This window comes from Terrapene carolina, unplaced genomic scaffold (genome assembly GCF_002925995.2).
Source record: "Terrapene carolina triunguis isolate 2854851 unplaced genomic scaffold, T_m_triunguis-2.0 Scaffold262, whole genome shotgun sequence".
Classification (NCBI taxonomy): domain Eukaryota; kingdom Metazoa; phylum Chordata; order Testudines; family Emydidae; genus Terrapene; species Terrapene triunguis.
The window spans coordinates 5,288,940-5,310,522 of NW_020664613.1; the positions used below are offsets into that span (position 1 = coordinate 5,288,940).

Below are 21,583 nucleotides of genomic sequence, written 5' to 3' on the forward strand. Positions count from 1 at the left end.
TATTAGTATGAGCTTCAGTATAGAAGTTACTTCTGCTAAATAGATCCAATTTGTAAATAGTGACAAAGAGTCCTGTGGCACCTTATAGACTAACAGAAGTATTGGAGCAAAGCTTTCTCACCCACGAAAGCTTATGCTCCAATACTTCTGTTAGTCTATAAGGTGCCACAGGTCTCTGTTGCTTTTTACAGATCCAGACTAACACGGCTACCCCTCTGGAATTTGGAAATAAGTATTCATTCTTATAAATTATCAGTAGCATTACTCACAGCACCAGTTTCATCTTTAAGTGTTGAAATTCTTCCACTCAGTAAACTGAAAAGCATAAAATATTTGTTTGAGTTATTATGCAGTCTAGAAGGAGAGAGCATTAAACATGTGCAGAAGTATTCTAACACTCCATTATACAAATAACCCAACTATATTTCCGTGACTCAAAGTTAGAAATCCCCTAATAACTGAGCAAGCGTAAAGCTCCAAATCTTCCGGGCAATAGGACTATGAATTCTTCATGATCTCTGGAAAGAAATTAATGAAAAACTCATCCAGACACCTTTTGTTGCTCTGATTTATACTCCAATGCTATTGTACTAGCGTAAAAATTAGCAATCTGCTGAGATCCTTTAGCATGGAAGATAGGGAGTTGCATGGCAGGAAGGGGGTTGGTTCCCTGTGCTGCCTCCTCCTCCGTATGGCATAGAACAGGAGGACATCTCCCTGGAACTCCATTTACTTCACGGTTTCAGTGTAGCTGCCAGAGACATTGCTGCCCAGCAGCCTCATTCACAAGGATTCTTCTTTTATCCCCTTCAAACATGAAAGGCAGAAAGCCATGGTGACATGAAAATTCCACCATCGCTTATCTCCCTCTGTGAAGATACCAGCTGCCAGGGATAAGAACTTGGAGTTCTGACAGCCTGTTGCTAGGTGAAGGCATGGTGGATTAGCCACTGGGCTGACGGGGCCCGTGCTCAGGGGCCCTGGCCAACCGGGGCTCTGGAAAAAAATCTGCCCTTGGGTGGCAGAAGCCAGGAGCCCCACCTGCCGGGCTGGAGGGAGAAGCCCCCATACCCTGCCCCCTGGCAGCAGCATCAGGTGGGCAGGGTGGGGGATCCTCCCCCAGAAGCCCTGGCTCAACCCCATTCCCCAGCAGAAGCCGCAGGATGGGGAAAAGTCCCCCATAGCGGACCCCATCCCCAACAGAAGCCAGTGCTCCCTACTCATCCCCCGGCAGAAGCCGTGGGGTGGCGGGGAAGCCCCCACACCCAACCCCGCCCTCCAGCAGAAGTGCTGGGCAGGTGGGGTGTGACAAGCCCCAGTGCCCCAACCCTGGTCCCCTGCAGAAATACCGGGGAAGCCCCAGCACCCAGACCCCCGCTGTGGCCCTGGGACTGGAGGAGCTCTCACTCCCTACTGCACCCTGTGGCGCAGGGGACAGAGTTTCTCTGGTCTTGGGGCCACGGGGGGCGGGGAAAGGTGGGCAGAAAGGAGCAAAAGATGTTGGGAGGCTGCAGCGGGAGGCAGAATGGGTGGGACCCTGGGTGGAAGAGAGGCGGGCCCTGGGGAAGGGGCAAAAAGGGGTGGGGCTGTGGACAGGGCCACAGGCAGAAGAGGCGGAACAGGGGTGGCCTGCAGGCAAAGGAGTGGGAAAGGGCCCCCCACTTGCTCTGGCCCAGGGAAACCTTAATCTGCATTTGGGTGAAGGGTAGTCGAGGAAAGAGAGCGTAGCTGGAAGAAACCATGGTTTTTCCTAAAAATAATGATGAAAAGCCCAGTATATTTGGGAGGGTTAGAAGTAAGTGAAGCTTCTTTATTGTTCTGATTTGGAAGGCTACTTCCTGTAAAGAGCAATAAATACTATTTTTTAAAAGATAACATATTGAAAATTCTCTCACATATGAAGACAAAAGAATTTAAATATCCAACTTCTAACTCTCCCAAAGGAGTAGCATGGTATACAAAATAATGTATGTCATGGAGAAGGTAAATACGGAGCTCCTATTTATCCCTCTCATGATACAAGCACAAGCAGACATTTAAAATGGAATTTGAAAGGCAACACATTTTAAACCAATAGAAGGATTTTTAACAATGCATAATTAATATGTGGAACTTAATGCCACTAAATATCATTTTGAGGCCAAGGGCTTGCTAGGAGTCAAAATAGTGAGACATGAGACTATCCAGTTTCATTAGATAGGATAAAATAATTTTTATAAAGGATAATAAACCCTCACATTCAATAAGCTAACCATTGACTCATTGGAGAAGGATGGAGACAGAAAAATTGATCATATGGACAGTTTATTCCTTCCTCCCCACTTGGCACTATTTTTTATATGCTATGAGTAGACCAAAAAAAATTTTGAGGGGAAAAAATGTGTGTGTCAAATTCATAATGGGGAAACTCTTACAATTTTAATTACAGAAGCATACTGTGCAACAGCAGTGGAGAAGGTGGAGAATGGTGATCTAATGCAGGTCTGGCTCAGCTTCACCCACCCACTGACCCTCCCACCCACAGCATGAGTATCTCAGGAAGCTAAATGATCCCTTCACCATTTCGTCCTCCTCCTTTGCTCTGCCCCAACAGTGACAGCAGGAGGAATGTTTTTTTCTGACTTATGTTTTTTTCTGTAATCAAACTCTCATAGTGGTAATGATATAAAATGCTTAGTAATTCTACTTAGTAAAATATATTAACATTTGAAATACCTGGAAAAAAAGGAGTCTGGAATCCACATTAGTGTTTGTCTTGAGGTGCTGAACCTGTAAGACCAAAAATTAAAAAAAAGTCAAGCATTGCACAGAGTATCAAGTTGAGTTTTGGTTTTTTCAAGACTGCTTAAAAGAAGCCTTAGGATACGTAACACTGCAAAAAAAGACCCAGGGCAGCAAGTCTCAGAGCCCAGGTCCACTAGGCTCATGCTATGGGGCTAAAAACAGCTGTATAGATATTCGGGTTTAGGTTGGAGCCTGGGTTCTGAAACCCAGCAAGGGGAATGGATCTCAGCCTGAAAGTCCACACTGCAGTCAACCCAGGCTCCAAGACTCACTGCCGTGGGTCTTTTTTTTTTTTTTTTTTTTTTTTTGCAGTACAGACATATCCTTAGAGGTCAGAGAGTGGTTCGGAAAGCTGATTCTAGAGTGAATTCCTTACTATGTGTAAAAATCTCAAAGAAAAGATGTGAAGAAACTGTATTATTTTTACCTCTCATTTGTATTACAGCATCCAGAGGCCCCAAATCAGGGCCCCAGTCATTGTGCTAGACCTTATACAAAAACACTCAGTGAGACAATTCCTGCCCCAAATACCTTACAATCCAGGGTCCTGCCCCTGCAAACATTCATGCCACTTGAGTAACTTTATACAAAGGACTAGATCAATAGTGCTAGTGCTTGCAAGATTAAGTCCTAAATTAAGACAAGATGCAACAAACTTAGGGAGAATGTCAGTAATAATGATAAAGTAGTAAGTAAAAAATATTTTAGAGTGTGCTTATAGTTAGGGCCCTACCAAATTCACGGCTATGAAAAATGCATCACGGTGAAACATGGTCTCCCCCCATGAAATCTGGTCTTTTGTGTGCTTTTACCCTATAAACGGATTTCGCGGGGGAGACCAGCGTTTCTCAAATTGGGGGTCCTGACCCAAAGGGAGTTGCGGGGGGGGGGTTATTTTAGGGGGGGTGCGGTATTGCCACCCTTACTTCTGCACTGCCTTCAGAGCTGGGTGCCAGAGCTAGGCAGCCAGAGAGTGGCGGCTGTTGGCCAGGCACCCAGCTCTGAAGACTGCCCCACCAGCAGCAGTGAAGTAAGGGTGGCAATACCATACCATGCCATCCATACTTCCGCGCTGGTACTGGTGGTGGCTCTGCTTTCACAGCTGGGCTCTCAGCCAGCAGCCACCACTCTCCAGCTGCCCAGCTCTGAAGGCAGCGCTGCTGCCAGCAGCAGTGCAGAAGTAAGGGTAGCAGTACTGCAACCCCCCCCCACCACCACCACCACCACACACACACACACAATTCCTTTTTGGGTCTGGACCTCTACAATTACAACAAAGTGAAATTTCAGATTTAAATAGCTGAAATAATGAAATTTATGATTTTTAAAATCCTATGACTGTGAAATTGACCAAAATGGACTGTGAATTTGGTAGGGCCCTAGTTATAATACCTGTAGTTATCTGCAATTGCTATTTATGCCCAATTGTCTAGCAGTGAAATCTCTCTGCTAGAATTAAAGTTAGGACCAGCTTTCTGTTTAAAGTTCAACTGTTCTATGTGCTCTAAAATCTGGACAGTCAATCAGATCGCATTGAAATTTGGTGTGCCTCATAGGGCGGAGGTAAAGTCAGTGAGCCACAATTGGGGTATTTGACCATGGGATTCCTGAGATACAGTCTCCAGAGGGGTTGGGGGGGGGGGGGGGCAACCCCCGGAAAAAAAATTTTTTTTTTTAAAAATATCACTTTTTTGGGGAAGGTTTTTTTTTTTTTTTTTTTTTGCTCAGAGACAGAGATCAAATCAGGGCTCAGATCATCAGGCTAGGGTCTAAAAAGCTTAAGTGTTACCCTCAACAGAGTGTATGGCACCCACCATGCTTTGGGGGAAATCAAATTAAAACATTATTTGAAAGAGTCTGCTTTTTCCAGTTACACCTATAAAGGCTTACGTGCATACTCACACCTCTAACGGATTATACTGAGCATGTGCACAGAGATAGGCAGGCTAACTATCTGGAAAACTACCTATACATCACAGAACTTAGGTGGCTCCAAAGGTACATTATGCTCATGGAACCATCCCAGGCACTGTATGTTCAAATCCAAACCCTGAGCAGAAATTTGAAGTAAAAACAAAACAAAAAAAGCAGGAATATTGCTCCAATCTGCCTCTGTCAAAGGGGGATTTTAATTTTTGTGAAACAATGTGAGTACCGGAGAATATTCAGAAGGCTATTTTTAAAAAAAGAAACAAAGATACACAAGCAAATGCTCTCTGGGAGGAAAAACTGAGGTGGAAGATAAGGTGGGAATAGAGGGTGAGGTATTGGGACACCAGGTGATAGAGAGGAGGGTGGTGACTAGGGGGAATGGGAAGGTAGGGGTGAGAGAGTGACAGAGGGCCTGGGGGGAATAGGGACGGGGCAGGGGCGCCTGTAAACCCACACTGCCTTCCCGTGCATGTTCTACAATCTGGGGGCCCTCAACCCATCTATTGGAGTGTGAACACCCCCCTTCCCTGCCCCCCTCATGTAAGCCAGGTTCTGGAGGGGGCTTGCCTTTCTGGGGTGGGGATGGGGGGTCTGAGCCCCCTCTCTATCCCCTCCCCATGTGAACCAGACATCCTCAGACCATGTACCAGGAATATACTGCTGAGACTGGGTATGCTTGACATATATCAGAAACTCTCCAGCACTGGGGAGGGGGAAGTGGAACACCCACTCACATGAATGAAACAGTTCACACCTCTCAGAGATGTTAAGGCTGTATCTATGGGCCAGACCCGTTGCTGATGGACGTGTAGACCCCATCCCTTCTATTCGCCCTCTAATTTCATACAAGTGTGCCAGCTCTTCTCTAGCTAAGGCCATGTCTACACTAGTAAACTTACAGCAGCACAGCTGTAACAATGCAGCTGCACCGCCGTAAGATCGCTCGTGTAGCCACTCTATGACGACGGAAGAGAGCTCTCCCATTGACATAATAAAACCGCCTCCAGGAGTGGCAGTAGCTATGTCGGCAGGAGAAACTCTCCCACTGCCATAGCGCTACGCACACAAGCACTTATGCTTGCAAAACTTGTGTTGTTCAGGAGTGTGGTTTTTTCACACCCCTGAGCGACATACATTTTGCAGACATAAGTGGTAGCGTTGACATGGTCTAAGTTGAAAAGCCCTTCCTGTTAAAATGACTCTTCTGAGGTCTTGTCTACACGACACACATTGTTGACAAAAGTCAGCTTTCATCAACAAAACAGTGGATGTGTAAACACTGAAATGCTCCTCCCACTGATTTAACTCCCTGGCTATGCTGACATAATAAAACCACCTCAAAGAGAGGCAAAGAACTTTTTGCGACATAGTTAGAGCAACAATGTAATTAAAGAGGCTTATGATCGTGGACATAACTTAAGTTGACTTAACTCTGTAGTGTAGATATGACCTTAGTACTCTGTGTGCTTACACAGATTGACTTGCAATTTGTTATGCTTTGTAGGAGTGTAGGGTAGGATTAATTATCCAAACGTGGGATCATTTGGGCAAGGGGTTCCTAAAATACAGCCCCCACTAAAAAAACAAACAAAAAACAACAACAACACTGGTTCACCCAAAGCATGCAATTCCAATAATCTCCTCTAAATGGTTCCAGAATTGAGGAATCTTTGAAGACAACTTCATTAAATGGAGCTATTGTAGACGGGAAGGGGTTGAAGAGAGGAAATTTGAGGGTAAAGTTCCAAAATACTTTATACAATAAATGGATACATTTCATGATGTCTCTAAAGAACAAGTATTTTATGAATTCATCCTTTTTCTGGCTCTGCTCCATATTTTCAGTGCCTACATTTCCTATTTATTGAAGGAAAATATTACTTTCTACAACTGCAAAAAGTAGAAGCACAAGGATCATATAAAAAACTCCTCTGTACTATATACAGTGAGGACTGTGTGTAGCCATTCAGTGGTTCAATGCAAGCATGACAATGCCAAATCTGAACAAAGAAATCTAGTGTTGGCACTGAACATGAACAACATGCAAACAAGAATTTCTTTTTCCTGCCAGAAAAAAAATGAACCAAAGCCTTTTGTTACTTGAGCTACTGCCCGTTTAAGGAGATTTTCTGTAACTTTTCAGCTGTTGGTTTTGTAAAGTTTCCTTTATCATCAGGAATATACTGTAATTCAATTTTTCCCTCTTAAATAAAATATTCACATACCATAATTAGGTATGTATATAAAATTCAGAATAAGAGAAACAATTTTTCCTAATTTGCCATAGCCAAAGAAAACAGTGCTTTATACTACAATACAGTCATTTGTCAATCTTCAAACCTTTGAAAATTCTTTAAATATATTCTTTAAACATCCAAAATTTCAGTTATTTAAAGCTTCTCCAATTGTCCAAACTATATACTTAGAACAATTAGGTAAACGTCATTTTCATTTATAGCACTTTATCTCAAAATATGAGTAACTCAATTTTGAAATGATACAAAACATTACCTTAGCTATGCCCTGTGAACTTTTTTCAAAGCCAAGAGCTTATGACCAACGTTCACCAGCTACATGTCAATGTCCTATAAACATCTAATACAGAGAAGCCTAAATACCAATGACTTTCAATGAGACTTTGGATCCTAAATCAGTCAAGGCATGCTTTGCTCAGCATTGCAATGCTTAAGGACCTTCAAGAATTTGGGCCCTAATCAATAATGGTCTAGTTTTCAAAGGTGCTGAGCACTGATTTCACTAGGATATATATGTGCTCAGAAATCCTGAAAAATCAAGCCATTTATGAAGGAGACCAACTTTAAGCACCCACGTGTAAAAAAGGTGTTAGAAGAATAAATCAGAAAACTAAAAACTGTGAGAAAACAAAAAACCCACTGGCTAATTCTCCATGAGTAAATCCAAGTGAGAAAACCATGCAAGACCGACAATAGCACTTTGAAACAGTAGATCATTATAAGAAAGTGAGGATACAGTCCTTATTTCACGATAGCACAATTTACTACATAAGTTGGGAAAAGAGTGTCCGGGTATAGTGTTTAGATTATCCACAAATGCAAAGTTTGTTTTTAAAGTCATATGATACTAAGGCTAGGTCTACACTACAGCGGGGGTCCGACCTAAGATACGCAACTTCAGCTACGTGAATACCGTAGCTGAAGTTGCGTATTTTAGGTCGACTTACCTGGCTGTGAGGACGGGGGAAAGTCGACCGCTGCCGCGCTGCCGTCGACTCCGCTGCCGCCTCTTGCCACGGTGGATTTCCGGAGTCGACGGCAGAGCGATCAGGGATCGATTTTATCGCGTCTTCACTAGACGCGATAAGTCGATCCCAGAAAATCGATTGCCTGCCGCCGGACCCTCCGGTAAGTGTAGATGTACCCATAGAGTACATAATCAGCAATAACCCACATTTAGGTGAACAGATTTAACAATAGTTTAGATATTAGAATCTGAATACTCGGGTACATCGAGTAGAGAGATTTGGTTGTGGAAAGCAAAATATATCAATGAGTGAAGATTGTCCCTCAGTAATTGAGAAGTAGGATAGGTTGTCCATTTAGAGAAAAAAAAAGTCCATCAGGAAAGTTATTTGAGTTATTTTCCAGACTGTACTTCTCATCAGCACTCCAGCTCATCCCTCCTAGTATTGCCGATGTCCAATGATGTGTTCTGTGTAGATGTCCCTCGACCACCTGACGGCATCTGACACCATGAGTTGCCGCATCAGCCGAGCGTAGCGTTGACTGACTCACATTCTCTTGGCACTCACTCGTTACCGGGGTCCCATGCGACGATCAGCGCGCAAGTTTGGACTTCGTAGCCCCTAGCTCTCAGGGTGTCAGCCAGAGAGGCGTATTTCTCCAGCTTTCAAGCTCAGGCATTGTGGAAGGCCGGGGTCCTGTTTTCGAAAGACACTGTGATCTCCACCATGATGATGACAATGTCCGGTCGCAGTTGGCTGTCGGTTCCAGTATTACTTACTTAACTGTCCTAAAAACTAGTATTCACTGTTATTAGAGTTAATATGCGCATTAAAATTACTAAGAATTAATACAGCTAATACACTTTAATACACATGCAGAGCAAGAAATGTAAAAATAAAATCTAGACCTCATTTCTGGTACTGAGAAGTAGCAATTCGTAGTAAAGATTATACATGCAATAATTTATATATCCAGTAACATAGAGCTAAGTGAGCAGCCATACCAGATATCTGCCCACATCAGATGTGGAAGTTGGGCAGACCAAAAACTGAGTGCACCTTCAAACTTTCAAAAAGTGTTATCTGCATCACTGCTATACTTCTTGAAGAATTACTGTATTTATAAAATGACTTTTTAATTTTATTGTGATTAAAGAAAATACAGAAAAATAAATGAGAACTGGAGATAAAAGAAATATAGCTTGAATATCTGTTATGTATCAGTTATAAAACCATTGATTCAATCTATTGCCCTTGTGCAGCATAAATTATCAGGGGTGGAGGAGGAAATAATAGTTGCAGGTCTACAGGGTATGTTACAAGGCCTTGGTCAATAAGGTTTTGACATGCACAAAAATATTAACAGAATGGAAGAGGGCACTTGAACTCATGGTCTGCTTACTCCCCAGTCTAGAGCACCTTACTGTAGGCCAGTGGTTCTCAAACTTTTGTACTGGTGACCCCTTTCACATAGCAAGCCTCTGAGTACGACCCCCCTTATAAATTAAAAAACACTTTTTATATATTTAACACCATTATAAATGCTGGATGTAAAGCGGGGTTTGGGGTAGAGGCTGACAGCTCGCGACCCCCCCCCATGTAATAACTTCGCGACCCCGTGAGGGGTCCCGACCCCCAGTTTGAGAACCCCTGCTGTAGGTTACAGGGTATTTGTTGGGGGAAGGCTCACTCTCCTTTTCTGAGACTGCACACAATGCTGGCATTCCAGCACTCCATAGAACCAGAAAGGAAGTCTAATAACTTAATTAATAAGCTAAGGTTCTATATGCCAGACACCTAGGGCAAGTCTACAGCACACATTTATATTGGCGCAGCTGCACCGCTGTAACGTGTCTGGTGAAGATGCTCTAAGTCGATGGGAGAGATTTCTTCCGTCGCTTAATAACGCCACCTCCGTGAGAGGCAGTAACTATGTCAGTGGGGAAGCTCTCCCACCAACATAGTGCTGTCTCTACAAGGGGGGGTTAAGGTCAATATAACTACGTCGCCCAGGTGTGTGGATTTTTCACACCCCCGAGCGACGTAGTTATACCAAAGTAAGTATGTAGTGTACTCCAAGCCTGAATTTCAACAAGGGTATGAGAGTGATTTAAGTCTTGTATGGATAATGACCATAGAATTTTTCCTGTCTCTGAGCAAAACAGCATTCTTAGAACAAGAGGTAAAATCCACTCGGCATCCCATGCTCTTGATACAAAAATTCATCTGCTCCATCTTATTGTCCAGATCATCCATTGTTGCCTCAAATTGGGTGATCATCATGTTGATGTTTTCAAGGAACTGTCAAACATTATCTCACAGGCCTGTCTTTTTCTTTGAACTTGTTCAGTATGATAGGAGATTTCTCGATAAAAGCCGGAACCCTCTTCAAGAAAGAATCAATGTGCAAAATCCTAGGTGTTTTATTCCTTAGCATCTTCAATCCCAACAGAAAGCAATTACACACAAAAGGATATAATGTAAGCCAAACCAGAACATATCCACTCAGTTACACCTTTCAATTTGTATTTTCATTAAAAAGGAAAAGTATGTGACCCACACAGCTAGAATTAGCTAAAGAAAATAACAAAATAGACTAATGTCCACACTAAAACTGCATGGCCATTCTGCAAAGTGTTCTGTGGACAATTTTAAGCTCAATGCTTTATGCATCCAATAAGAACATGAAACAACTACTATTGCTTAAGCCAATTGTTTTCACCAAGCTTTAAGAAATATTACTCATAAACATTAGAAATCAAACAAACAATCATCCCTATTTACAAATGTTCACCTCACAATACTGAGTGAAAAGTAATATAAAGATTTACAGATGTTAGCTTGAGACTCAGACAGAATACTGACTAGTTTGTGCTACATGTAACAACTGATTAAACTGTTTATTTGTCTGAAATTAAATGACTGTTTACTGTTCACTCATTTAAAAAACATTAAACAAATCCATAAAAAAGTAAAGAACTAATTTCCAGTCCCCTATGTTAAGTGTGTACAATTTTAAAATCTTTCATGTTACAACTCTTGCACTATGGGATATACTGGAAGTAGATGATTACAAGTGTTATCTATGCAATACTTAATTCTGAAGCTATTCACAGTGTGGTTCAGACATTTATGTATTCAGTTAAAAATAGAGCTTCATGAAGTTGAATTAAAACGTTTCAACAAAACTTCTTCATATTCCTTCTGTGTCAGAAGTCCTTGAGTTATGGTATTACTTTCTTCAAATTTGGGTAGTACAACTGCAATGTATCCCGAAACAATCTGATATAAAGCTATCCAAAGATACTATGATAACAATGATGTAATTTTACAAAGATTATAGTATTATCAACCTTGTATCAAATTTCTACCTACAAAAATCTGATATGAGCAATATATATTAAAGAACAACTACTGAAAGTTGCCTTTTAGAGTTCATTTCCACCTCTGATCAACCATGAACATCACATTTGAATATAAAAATACAAATTTAAAATATTAGACTATTACATTATAAAAACAGGAATAAACCATATTTAAAATACGAAAGGGTTATAATCAAAATTATGCTATCAACATAAAGTGTCAAAATTACATTTTCTCTCTTGTTCCTTAAATAGTTCAGCATATTTTTGACATTTCAATTTTAAAAATTTATCACTGAGCATTTTAGCGCGATTCTAAAAATAATATTTCCTTTGCAATAGTAAATTCCACAGGTTACAACCAAAAATAAATCTCACTAATAACATTAATACTATTTTCTACAGCTAGTAACGTAACACTACTCAAGATGGCAGATGAGTCACAGTAATACATTTGTCTACATCATTCTGCAATACTCACAGAAACAAAGGAGAACAATTAAAAATTCAGGGTACAGATTTAAGTAGTCTGACTAGGCATACATTTCAGACTTTTTTCCTCTCCTATATAGCTCGCCTGCTCTTGCATCACTGCATAGAAATGTTTCAATCTGAATTATTTTTTGTTTTACTTTATAATGAAAACTTTCTGTTATTATTATTAAAACGTAGGTGATTTGGTGGTTAAACATAGATAACTCTTTTTAGAAAAAAATTGTTTATGAATATTTCATTATTACACTTAAAAAGATGTAAAATAAACTATCAGGATGGAGCTATAATATGCAAAATATTAGACTGTTCTTGATGCTTTCATATTAGAACATCACAATTTGGCCTAATGCATTTCATTCAAACTGTTTATTTGTACAGATGCATCAAGAATTTACATCTGATGGGATACAAAGTTAAATACAAGCCACTGTTTTAAATATGATTTAACCAGTGAAGTAGTTTGCAATATTTGGTGGAAGATTTTCAATGTTAAGCAGTAAGAAGCAGAAATCAATTCTGCTCGTTAATAGCCTCTAGATTCTTCTTCCCATACAAAAAACAGGTGTAAAGAAATTAACAATAATTACTTACAAATATGAGGGAATGCAAGTGAAGGTTGTATTTTTCTCTACATTTCTGTGACTAAATGTGAAGTTAGCCATTTTCACGAGTAACACCTTGTAAAATTATCTTTCCAAAAGTTTTACAGTCTGATATTCAGGGCCATCTTCAGCCATAAAGCTAGAGAATGCACTCCAGTGACTTCAGAAGACTTGTGACAGGATTGAATTTGGCCCTTATATTGTAAAGTAAGTTTTTGAATCAAATCACTTCTTTGCACAACACATGCAAGCACACTGAAGATAAGCTATATTAAAGAAAAACATTAAAGTGTAACTAAAAAGTATCTTGTAATTTAGGAAGGCTATTATTATAAATGGTAAACTTTTCAGTCTATAAGCAATGCTAATCGAATGTTTACCAATATACAATTTTCCGGGGGGTGGAATCTTTAATGTATTTCCTGAGATACACATTAGTATGTCAAAGTCTTTCCTTATTTTTTATTGTGTGAGCTTGTTCAAGCTATTTATTAATATCTGAAATAATATACAGTGCAACATACAAACAGAAACGTAATGATATGAATGTCCCAGTGCTGTATTCACTCTCAAGGAAGAGAGTTTCATGAAGTTTCCCTATCCTGGCCTACCACCTCATTGTTATCTTGTCTCTTTTACCCTGCACAGTTAGTCTGTTGCTAACTCCTGCCGTTTACATATACATCCTTTTCCACACCTACTGTCAAAATCCCTCTGTGCCTCAAAAACTGTAACCTTCTTTCTGGCCTTACCAACACACAGCTCATTCACCTCTAGCCTAACTACAACTTTTCACAAGTCATTTCACTGACTCCAAATCCCTATCTTAAAACTTTTCATGTTTTTTCCCCAAGCTCCACACAGCATGGTGACATGATGCATACCACATCATCCTAACCCTTCTAAATCTTAGTTTGTGTATTCCTTCCTCCCTCTACATCCTATTTTGCTACACTCAATTTAGAATACAAGAAGGCAGTGATCATGTTTTTACTCACTATGTAAAGCATCATATTGCATCTATAGTGCTATACAAAAAACTCAGTCTTTCCAATCTTCTTTAGAAAACAGCCCATAACTCACTCAGGAGCCCTTCCTCCTTCCAAAGAGACCTGACACACATACTCTTCTTCAGATATTATTCATATTTCCATGCCTCTTTTTAAAAAAAGAATGCTGCACTGTACTAAATAAGGTGGATTCCCAAACAAATGCAAAATTAAATGTTGGAAAGAAGAAAGGGAAAAATTCCTCCAGAGTTACTTACACTATATAAAAAGAACGAGGAGTCCTTGTGGCACCTTAGAGACTAACAAATTTATTTGGGGCATAAGCTTTCATGGGCTAAAACCCACTTCATCGGATGCATGCAGTGGAAAATACAGTAGGAAGATATATATACACAGAGATCATGAAAAAAATGGGTGTTGCCATACCAAGTCTAACAAGACTAATTAAGGTGGACTATTATCAGCAGTAGAAAAAAAAACTTTTCTAGTGATAATCAGGATGGCCCATTTCCAACAGTTGACAAGAAGATGTGAGTAACAGTAGGGGAAAAATTAACATGGGGAAATAGTTTTTACTTTGTGTAATGACCCATCCACTCCCAGTCTTTATTCAAGCCTAATTTAATGTTGTCCACTTTGCAAATTAGTTCCAATTCTGCAGTTTCTAACCCACCGACCGCTATGCCTACCTTCATGCCTCCAGCTTCCACCCCGGTCACACCACACGATCCATCGTCTACAGCCAAGCACTGAGGTACAATCGCATCTGCTCCAACCCCTCAGACAGAGACCAACACCTACAAGATCTTCACCAAGCATTCTCAAAACTACGATACCCACACAAGGAAATAAAGAAACAAATCAACAGAGCCAGACGTGTACCCAGAAGCCTCCTGCTACAAGACAGGCCCAGAAGAGAAACCAACAGAACTCCACTGGCCATCACCTACAGTCCTCAGCTTAAACCTCTCCAACGCATCATCAGTGATCTACAACCCATCCTGGACAATGATCCCTCACTTTCACAGACCTTGGGAGGCAGGCCAGTCCTCGCCCACAGACAACCTGCCAACCTTAAGCATATTCTCACCAGCAACCACACACCGCACCATAACAACTCTAACTCAGGAACCAACCCATGCAACAAACCTCGATGCCAACTCTGCCCACATATCTACACCAGCAACACCATCACAGGACCTAACCAGATCAGCTACAACATCACCGGCTCATTCACCTGCACGTCCACCAATGTTATATATGCCATCATATGCCAGCAATGCCCCTCTGCTATGTACATTGGCCAAACTGGACAGTCACTACGCAAGAGGATAAATGGACACAAGTCAGATATCAGGAATGGCAATATATAAAAACCTGTAGGAGAACACTTCAACCTCCCTGGCCACACAATAGCAGATGTAAAGGTAGCCATCTTACAGCAAAAAAACTTCAGGACCAGACTCCAAAGAGAAACTGCTGAGCTCCAGTTCATTTGCAAATTTGACACCATCAGATCAGGATTAAACAAAGACTGTGAATGGCTATCCAACTACAGAAGCAGTTTCTCCTCCCTTGGTGTTCACACCTCAACTGCTAGCAGAGCACCTCACCCTCCCTGATTGAACTAACCTCGTTATCTCCACACTGATTTATACCTGCCTCTGGAGATTTCCATTACTTGCATCTGAAGAAGTGAGGTTCTTACCCACGAAAGCTTATGCTCCCAATACTTCTGTTAGTCTCAAAGGTGCCACAGGACCCTCTGTTGCTTTTTACAGATTCAGACTAACACGCTACCCCTCTGATACTTGTTGGAGTCTGTTTTTGAAGTTTTTTTGTTGGAGAATTGCGACTTTTAGGTCTGTAATTGAGTGACCAGGGAGGCTGAAGTGTTCTCCGACTGGTTTTTGAATGTTGTAATTCTTGATGTCTGATTTGTGTCCATTTATTCTTTTGCATAGATACTGTCCAGTTTGGCCAATGTACATGGCAGAGGGGCATTGCTGGCACATGATGGCATATATCACATTGGTAGATGTGCAGGTGACCGAGCCTCTGATGGTGTGGCTGATGTGATTAGGTCCTATGATGGTGTCCCTTGAATATATATGTGGACAGAGTTGGCAACGGGCTTTGTTGCAAGGATAGGTTCCTGGGTTAGTGTTTTTGTTGACACCATTAAATTGGGCTTGAATAAAGACTGGGAGTGGATGGGTCACTACACAAAGTAAAAACTATTTTCCCATGTTAATTTTTCCCCTACTGTTACTCACACCTTCTTGTCAACTGTTGGAAATGGGCTATCCGGATTATCACTACAAAAGTTTTTTTTCCTCCTGCTGATAATAGTCCACCTTAATTGATTAGTCTCATTATAGTTGGTATGGCAACACCCATTTTTTCATGTTCTCTTTGTATATACATCTTCCTACTGTATTTTCCACTGCATGCATCCAATGAAGTGGGTTTTAGCCCATGAAAGCTTATGCCCAAATAAATGTGTTAGTCTCTAAAGTGCCACAAGTACTCCTCGTTCTTTTTGCCGATACAGACTAACACAGCTACCACTCTGAAACCTTACACTATATAGACAAGCAACAGCTTGGCCAAGGCACATATACCTGAGTAAGATATGGACAAATTACTTTATTCTCCCCCAGGTCCATTCCCTCTTTCTGTGGCTATGTCTACACTACAGTTTATGTCAGCATAATTTATGTCACTCGGGGGTGTAAATAAATCACTCCCGAGTGACATAAGTTACACTGACATAAGTGCCGGTGTGGACAGCGCTACGTTGGTGGGAGAGCAGCTACATTAGAGAGCTTACAGTGACGCAGATGCATTGGTGCTGTAAACTCTCTAGTGTAACCATGGCCAGTGACGCTTATTCTGCGCACAAAAAAAGCGAGGCTACTTTGTAAACAACAAAAATCACCATAACAAGTACGTTCCTACCATGATATTTTAGAAGTTGCAGGAAAACTCCAAAACTGCAAGTATACTTATCTACTTTGAAAAAAATAATTTATTTTCATTGCTTTAATCTTTCTACTGTAGTGTTAGCACTTAACATAAGCATCACTCTTCTACTTTCCTATTTACAATCCATTATACTGTATATTCAACTAATACAGCACATAATTTTCAGAAATGTAAGGGAAAATGCACAATTTCGTAAGGTTTAAAAAAAATTACAAACTCAACCTGTACAGGATTCTCAAATTGAGCACCCAAAATTTATACAAGGCATTATCCACATAGCTTTGGAAGGGCAGATGCTACATTGACAAAGCAGCAACAAACTTACAGAAATACAATAAAATACAGAAAATAAAGGTGAGTATTTGGGGCACGAGAAACAATACAGTTACTGAAGTTGTAAATTTAGCAATACCCACTTGTTCTAGAAACATGTAATTGCAAACCTGGACAACGACAAACTATGGAGACAAAGTAAAGTGAAGGACAGAGTGGTTTCTTTTGTAAACCAGGGAAGCTGAAGAAATTCCTACTCTAAATCTGTTACCAAATTAGCAATTCAATAACTCTTAGTCTGAAGAAGCATATTTCTCCCTCAACACGTCTCCTCCTTATACTTCTCTGATTTTCATAATCATTTGCTAAATATGTTTCAAAACATGATCTGCAGTTTTGGGACTTTTAAGTGACTTACTCCTAAAAACTGTACAAATAGGTCACTGTAAAACTGCAGAATAGTGAAGGCTTCTCGAGGTAGGCACAGCCAACCCTGGTTTGGATTAAACTTACACAATATAAATTTTAACAAATGTCGTAAATTGGCCCTGAGGACACTTTCAGATATCAGCTTTGCCTACTAATTTTAAGGTATCACCTATGGAGGAGTTTCAGTAAATCAGAGTTATAGTATAATCAGAGGCCTGTGTATTCTGAGATTCTCCAACATTTGCTACAGAGGGTAAGTTTGCTGTACAACTGTACTATAAAATATCAGCTTTAAGTTTTAGCAAGTTATGTTTCTAGACCACATGGCTGCAAAGATAACCTTGAAAACACAAAGTAAGTGGAAACTAACACAATGCTGTCTTTGTGAATCTGCAGACAGCTTGAAACTATTGCGCCAAGAGGTATGAATTATATTCATCTCAATAAAGTGTGTTCTTTATGTTTCTGAGTGCATTCTAATGACAATATTGTCTATTTCGCTGCTTTTCATTTTAAAGCAAAAACAATCAGCTAACATATTAACCCCACAATCCCAAAGCTGCCCCAATTGTTCCCTAACAAATTTTCAAAACTTCCAGGTCCGTCCCTCCCACTCTGCATGCACAATTTACGATGCAGTTATGCATTTTTAATACAGAATGCTTCCTCATACCAGACATTGAAAGTAGAAGAGCAGCAAAAAATAAGCCGAAATAGCAAAACAACAATGCAGGGTAACTATACTAACATTATTTATTTTCATAAAAACCTCCATTTTAATGCATCTGAGACTGACACAGATGTTCCAGACTTTCTACTAGATTGCTAGAGAATCCAAGGCCTTGTAGTTACAAAGGCTTGGAAGGATCAGATTTTTAATCAGAAAATGTTGATTTCACCATACACACAAACCAATAAAAATATTTCCATTTAACCAAAATGTACAGATAGGCAAAATAAGAAAAATGCTGCTGGAGAACTTATTATGAGATTAATTTAAGGATATTTGCTTTGTATATTTTGCATGTGATATTGACAATTTGTGCTTCAACAGTTACAAATATAACTTTTTCAATATCAACACCTACTGTCATTAAAATGCTATTGTCTGACACTACCCCATAATTTCCCGCAACTATAAAAATTTAAATAAATAAAAACTGGAAAAACACTTAACGCCCATATTTTGCACAACAGCAAACACTTAAATTGATAGAAATAAAAAATGCTTAAAATAATCATAGATATCTGTCAAAATTATAACAAATATCAATTTCATTCTCCAACACTTAAATATACGGAGCCCTGACCAGAATATTCCACCCTCTTTAATATGTTTTATCCCAAAAGATCCAAATGCCATTCACAGACATAAATGTGATAGATAAATTACTGTAACCATTTTAAAATACCTAAGAGCAGTATACATTCCTTGGGACTGAGAGAGAGCATAGGGTTACAACATCTACTTTCCCCCTGGATAGTCCTGATTTTGACTCCTTTGCAACATGTTAGATGGGCCCAAATGTTCTTTATCACCCAGGCAGCTCCATCACAAACACAACCTAGGCAAAGCTACCTGCAACATGGCAAAACTTGGGCACATCCCCACAATGAGTCCCCTTTGCAATGTGATGCCAAATATCAAGACCAAAATGCAAGGACAACTGGGCTGAGCTTGGGCTCAGCAGCTTCGGGACAAGTCCTATCAGCAGGAAGCCAGGGCAAGACTGGGACACAGGCAGATCAGACCACGGAATAATACAACAAGTCCCAGGTGGACCAGGTCACAATGACATAACCAAACAGATCCTGTCCCTGGGACACCTGAGGAAGATGCATGATCTGCCTAGCCCTGCACCCCAGACTAGGGCTCTTCTCCCCCTTAATTCCTCTGCCCCACACCCAACTCGCACAACCTTCCCCCAAACTTTGGTCCCCAGCTCCCCATCACTGGATCTTCCCTCTCCCTTATGCCCCCACCGATCCTACACCAATTCACACTGTCCTCTCCCAGACCCCACTGTCCATTGCTGGGGCTCCCCCCCACAGCTCTCACTGCCCTCCCCCAAACCCCACTGCTGGGGCTCCCCACTCCAGCTCTCACCGCCCACTCCCAGACCCCGCTGCCCATTGCTGCCCCTCCTCCAACTCTCACTGCCCTCCCCCAGACCCCACTGCTGGGGCTCCCCACTCCAGCTCTCACCGCCCACTCCCAGACCCCGCTGCCCATTGCTGCCCCCTCTCCAGCTCTCACTGCCCTCCCCCAGACTCCACTGCTGGGGCTCCCCACTCCAGCTCTCACTGCCCACTCCCAGACCCCGCTGCCCATTGCTGCCCCCCCTCCAGCTCTCACTGCCCACTCCCAGACCCCACTGCCCATTGCTGGGGCTCTCCCCCGCCACTCCACACCCAGCTCACACTACTCTCCCCTAGACCCCTCTTCCCAGCCCCAGGATCCGCCCCGCCCCCATGCCAGCTCGGACCCCTCACTCCCCCATGGGATCCCACCGCGCCCCGACCCCGCTCACCTGGTGCCCCCTACATTCAGCTGGATGATCTCCCCGCTTCCCGCGCCGGCGAAGCTCCCACCATTCCCCGCCATCTTCCCCGCCGCCGCCGCCGCCGCCTGCAGCGCCCGCCGCCACCTTCCACCGCAGCCGGAACCCACGGAACCAGCAGGAGCTGGGGGAACGTGCAGCGGGGCTGTCCCGGGCGTGGGCCAGTGCGGGAGAACCCGGGTCCCGAGAAGCTGCGGCCCCGCGGGCTCAGGCCAGCAAAGGCCGCGCCGCCTCCCCACTCCCTGGCCGGAGCCGGGCGGAAAGTGCCATGGCAACGCGCAGCACCTGGAGGAGGGGGCTCGGCAGGGGACAAAATACTCCGAGTTCTTCGCGAAACGAGCACGGGAGGGAGGGAGAGCTGTGGGGACGCTATGGGCGGGAGGGTTCGAAAGCCTCCATACACACACACACACACCACTCCTTCAGTAGCACAGTACACACACATCTCAGTGGGGAATACACACGCGGTAGTTCCCCCAAAATAGGGGACTATCCCCACACGCCCAAACTGAGGAATCCTCCCTCTCCTCCTCTCTCGCCAAATAGGGAAAACTCCTCTCTCTATTAATCTATTTTAAATATTTTGCCCCTGATTCACCAGTGTTGCTGTTGCCAGCAGTGGAGTTACATCAGCATAAAACTGGATTAAAGGCAGTGGTGAATGAATCAGGCCCTTTTTTCATAGTTATGAAAGTTTTCAAGGGTTTTAATCGATTATGCAAACTACAGAAACATGTACACAGGACAAGTAGGGGAAATGGAGACTGTCAAGCTGGGAAGTTATATTTGCTTAATGTGTGGATCATTAGTAACAGTCACGTTCTTAAAAAGCTGCCCAATTCATTGTGCTCAATTTTTGAGAGGCCATTAACATTAAATTATTGCATTTCTCTTTTTCCCCCTCCATTATATCCACAGAGAACATGACACCAGAATTACAAAGGGGGAAATCCAAAATCTGAATTCTGTACAACAACCTTTTTCTCTACTAAAAAAATTGATACAAAATTTAAACATGACCAAGCTACTGAAAGCTGCTACTGCTAAGGAAACATTCTTACGATACATATTACTATTAAGCTTTAAGGCCAGCAGGGTGAAATTAAAAGCCATCCATGGCACTGGCCCTTAGCTACCTGAGAGATCACCTCACTCCACAGACATCAAAAGCTAGATTCCATCAGAACCACCTTAACCAACAGATGGAGACTTGTGTGTCCAAAAGACAGGACTCTCCCAGGAGCTGGACCTAGACTATAGAACTCTGCCTGCAAGAGAGAAGAGCAACCAAAGACCTCAGGATTCAGAACTACATGCATAACTCAGTTTTCCCACCTCCATTGTGCTCACAGTCTATTTTCACTTGGGAGTGATGGGGTGGGGAATTCTGCTTCCTTTTAAGCTTCTCCTGAAGGCAAAGGAGGGAAAGCTAGCGAGGAATTTTCCTTTGTTGTCATTCTTTTAATTATTTGGGGACCACTGAAGATCACATAAGTACAGAGAGAGAGAGAGAGAGAGAGTAAAGACAACTCAGTATGAGAAGATTGGCAGCATAGTTCAGGTTAAAGGATAATTTGTACTGTCCTTTCTTCAATGAAACATCTTGGCCATAAAGAGATGAATATTACAAAGTGGGCTCAGGGTGGCAAAATATATGATATCCATGAACTCTGAATCCACAGTGCAATTTGATGAGGAAATCAGTCTATTACAGAATGTAATGGAAATTTGACCAAGAATAAATGACTATATAGTTAGGAAAGGAAGTCATAACACTGTGGTTTGAAGGAGTGAGAGTATGCTGCCAGCTTTGTGATCAAGTCTTACAGCCAAGCAAGGTTTTACTGTTTTCAGAGAGTAAGAATTTACAAATATGGGCTTTTTTCAACTAGGTGAAATTTGACAAGATACAGAGGTCTTG

General features: G+C 41.8%; 1 protein-coding gene across 4 annotated transcripts in view; it reads right to left on the reverse strand.

The window, feature by feature from the left end:
• Window positions 1–19,901, reverse strand: part of KCTD3 (potassium channel tetramerization domain containing 3) — a 59,264-nt gene extending 39,363 nt beyond the window's left edge. For all 4 annotated transcript variants that reach the window (XM_026657667.2, XM_026657665.2, XM_026657664.2 and 1 more), the window contains exons 1-3: window positions 19,633–19,901; window positions 2,716–2,769; window positions 270–315 (exon numbers count right to left, since the gene is read on the reverse strand). In XM_026657667.2, coding sequence (XP_026513452.1) covers window positions 270–315; window positions 2,716–2,769; window positions 19,633–19,706 — 174 coding nt within the window. In that variant the 5' untranslated portion in view covers window positions 19,707–19,901. The remainder of the gene's footprint in view (window positions 1–269; window positions 316–2,715; window positions 2,770–19,632) is intronic.
• Window positions 19,902–21,583: the final 1,682 nt, after the last annotated feature.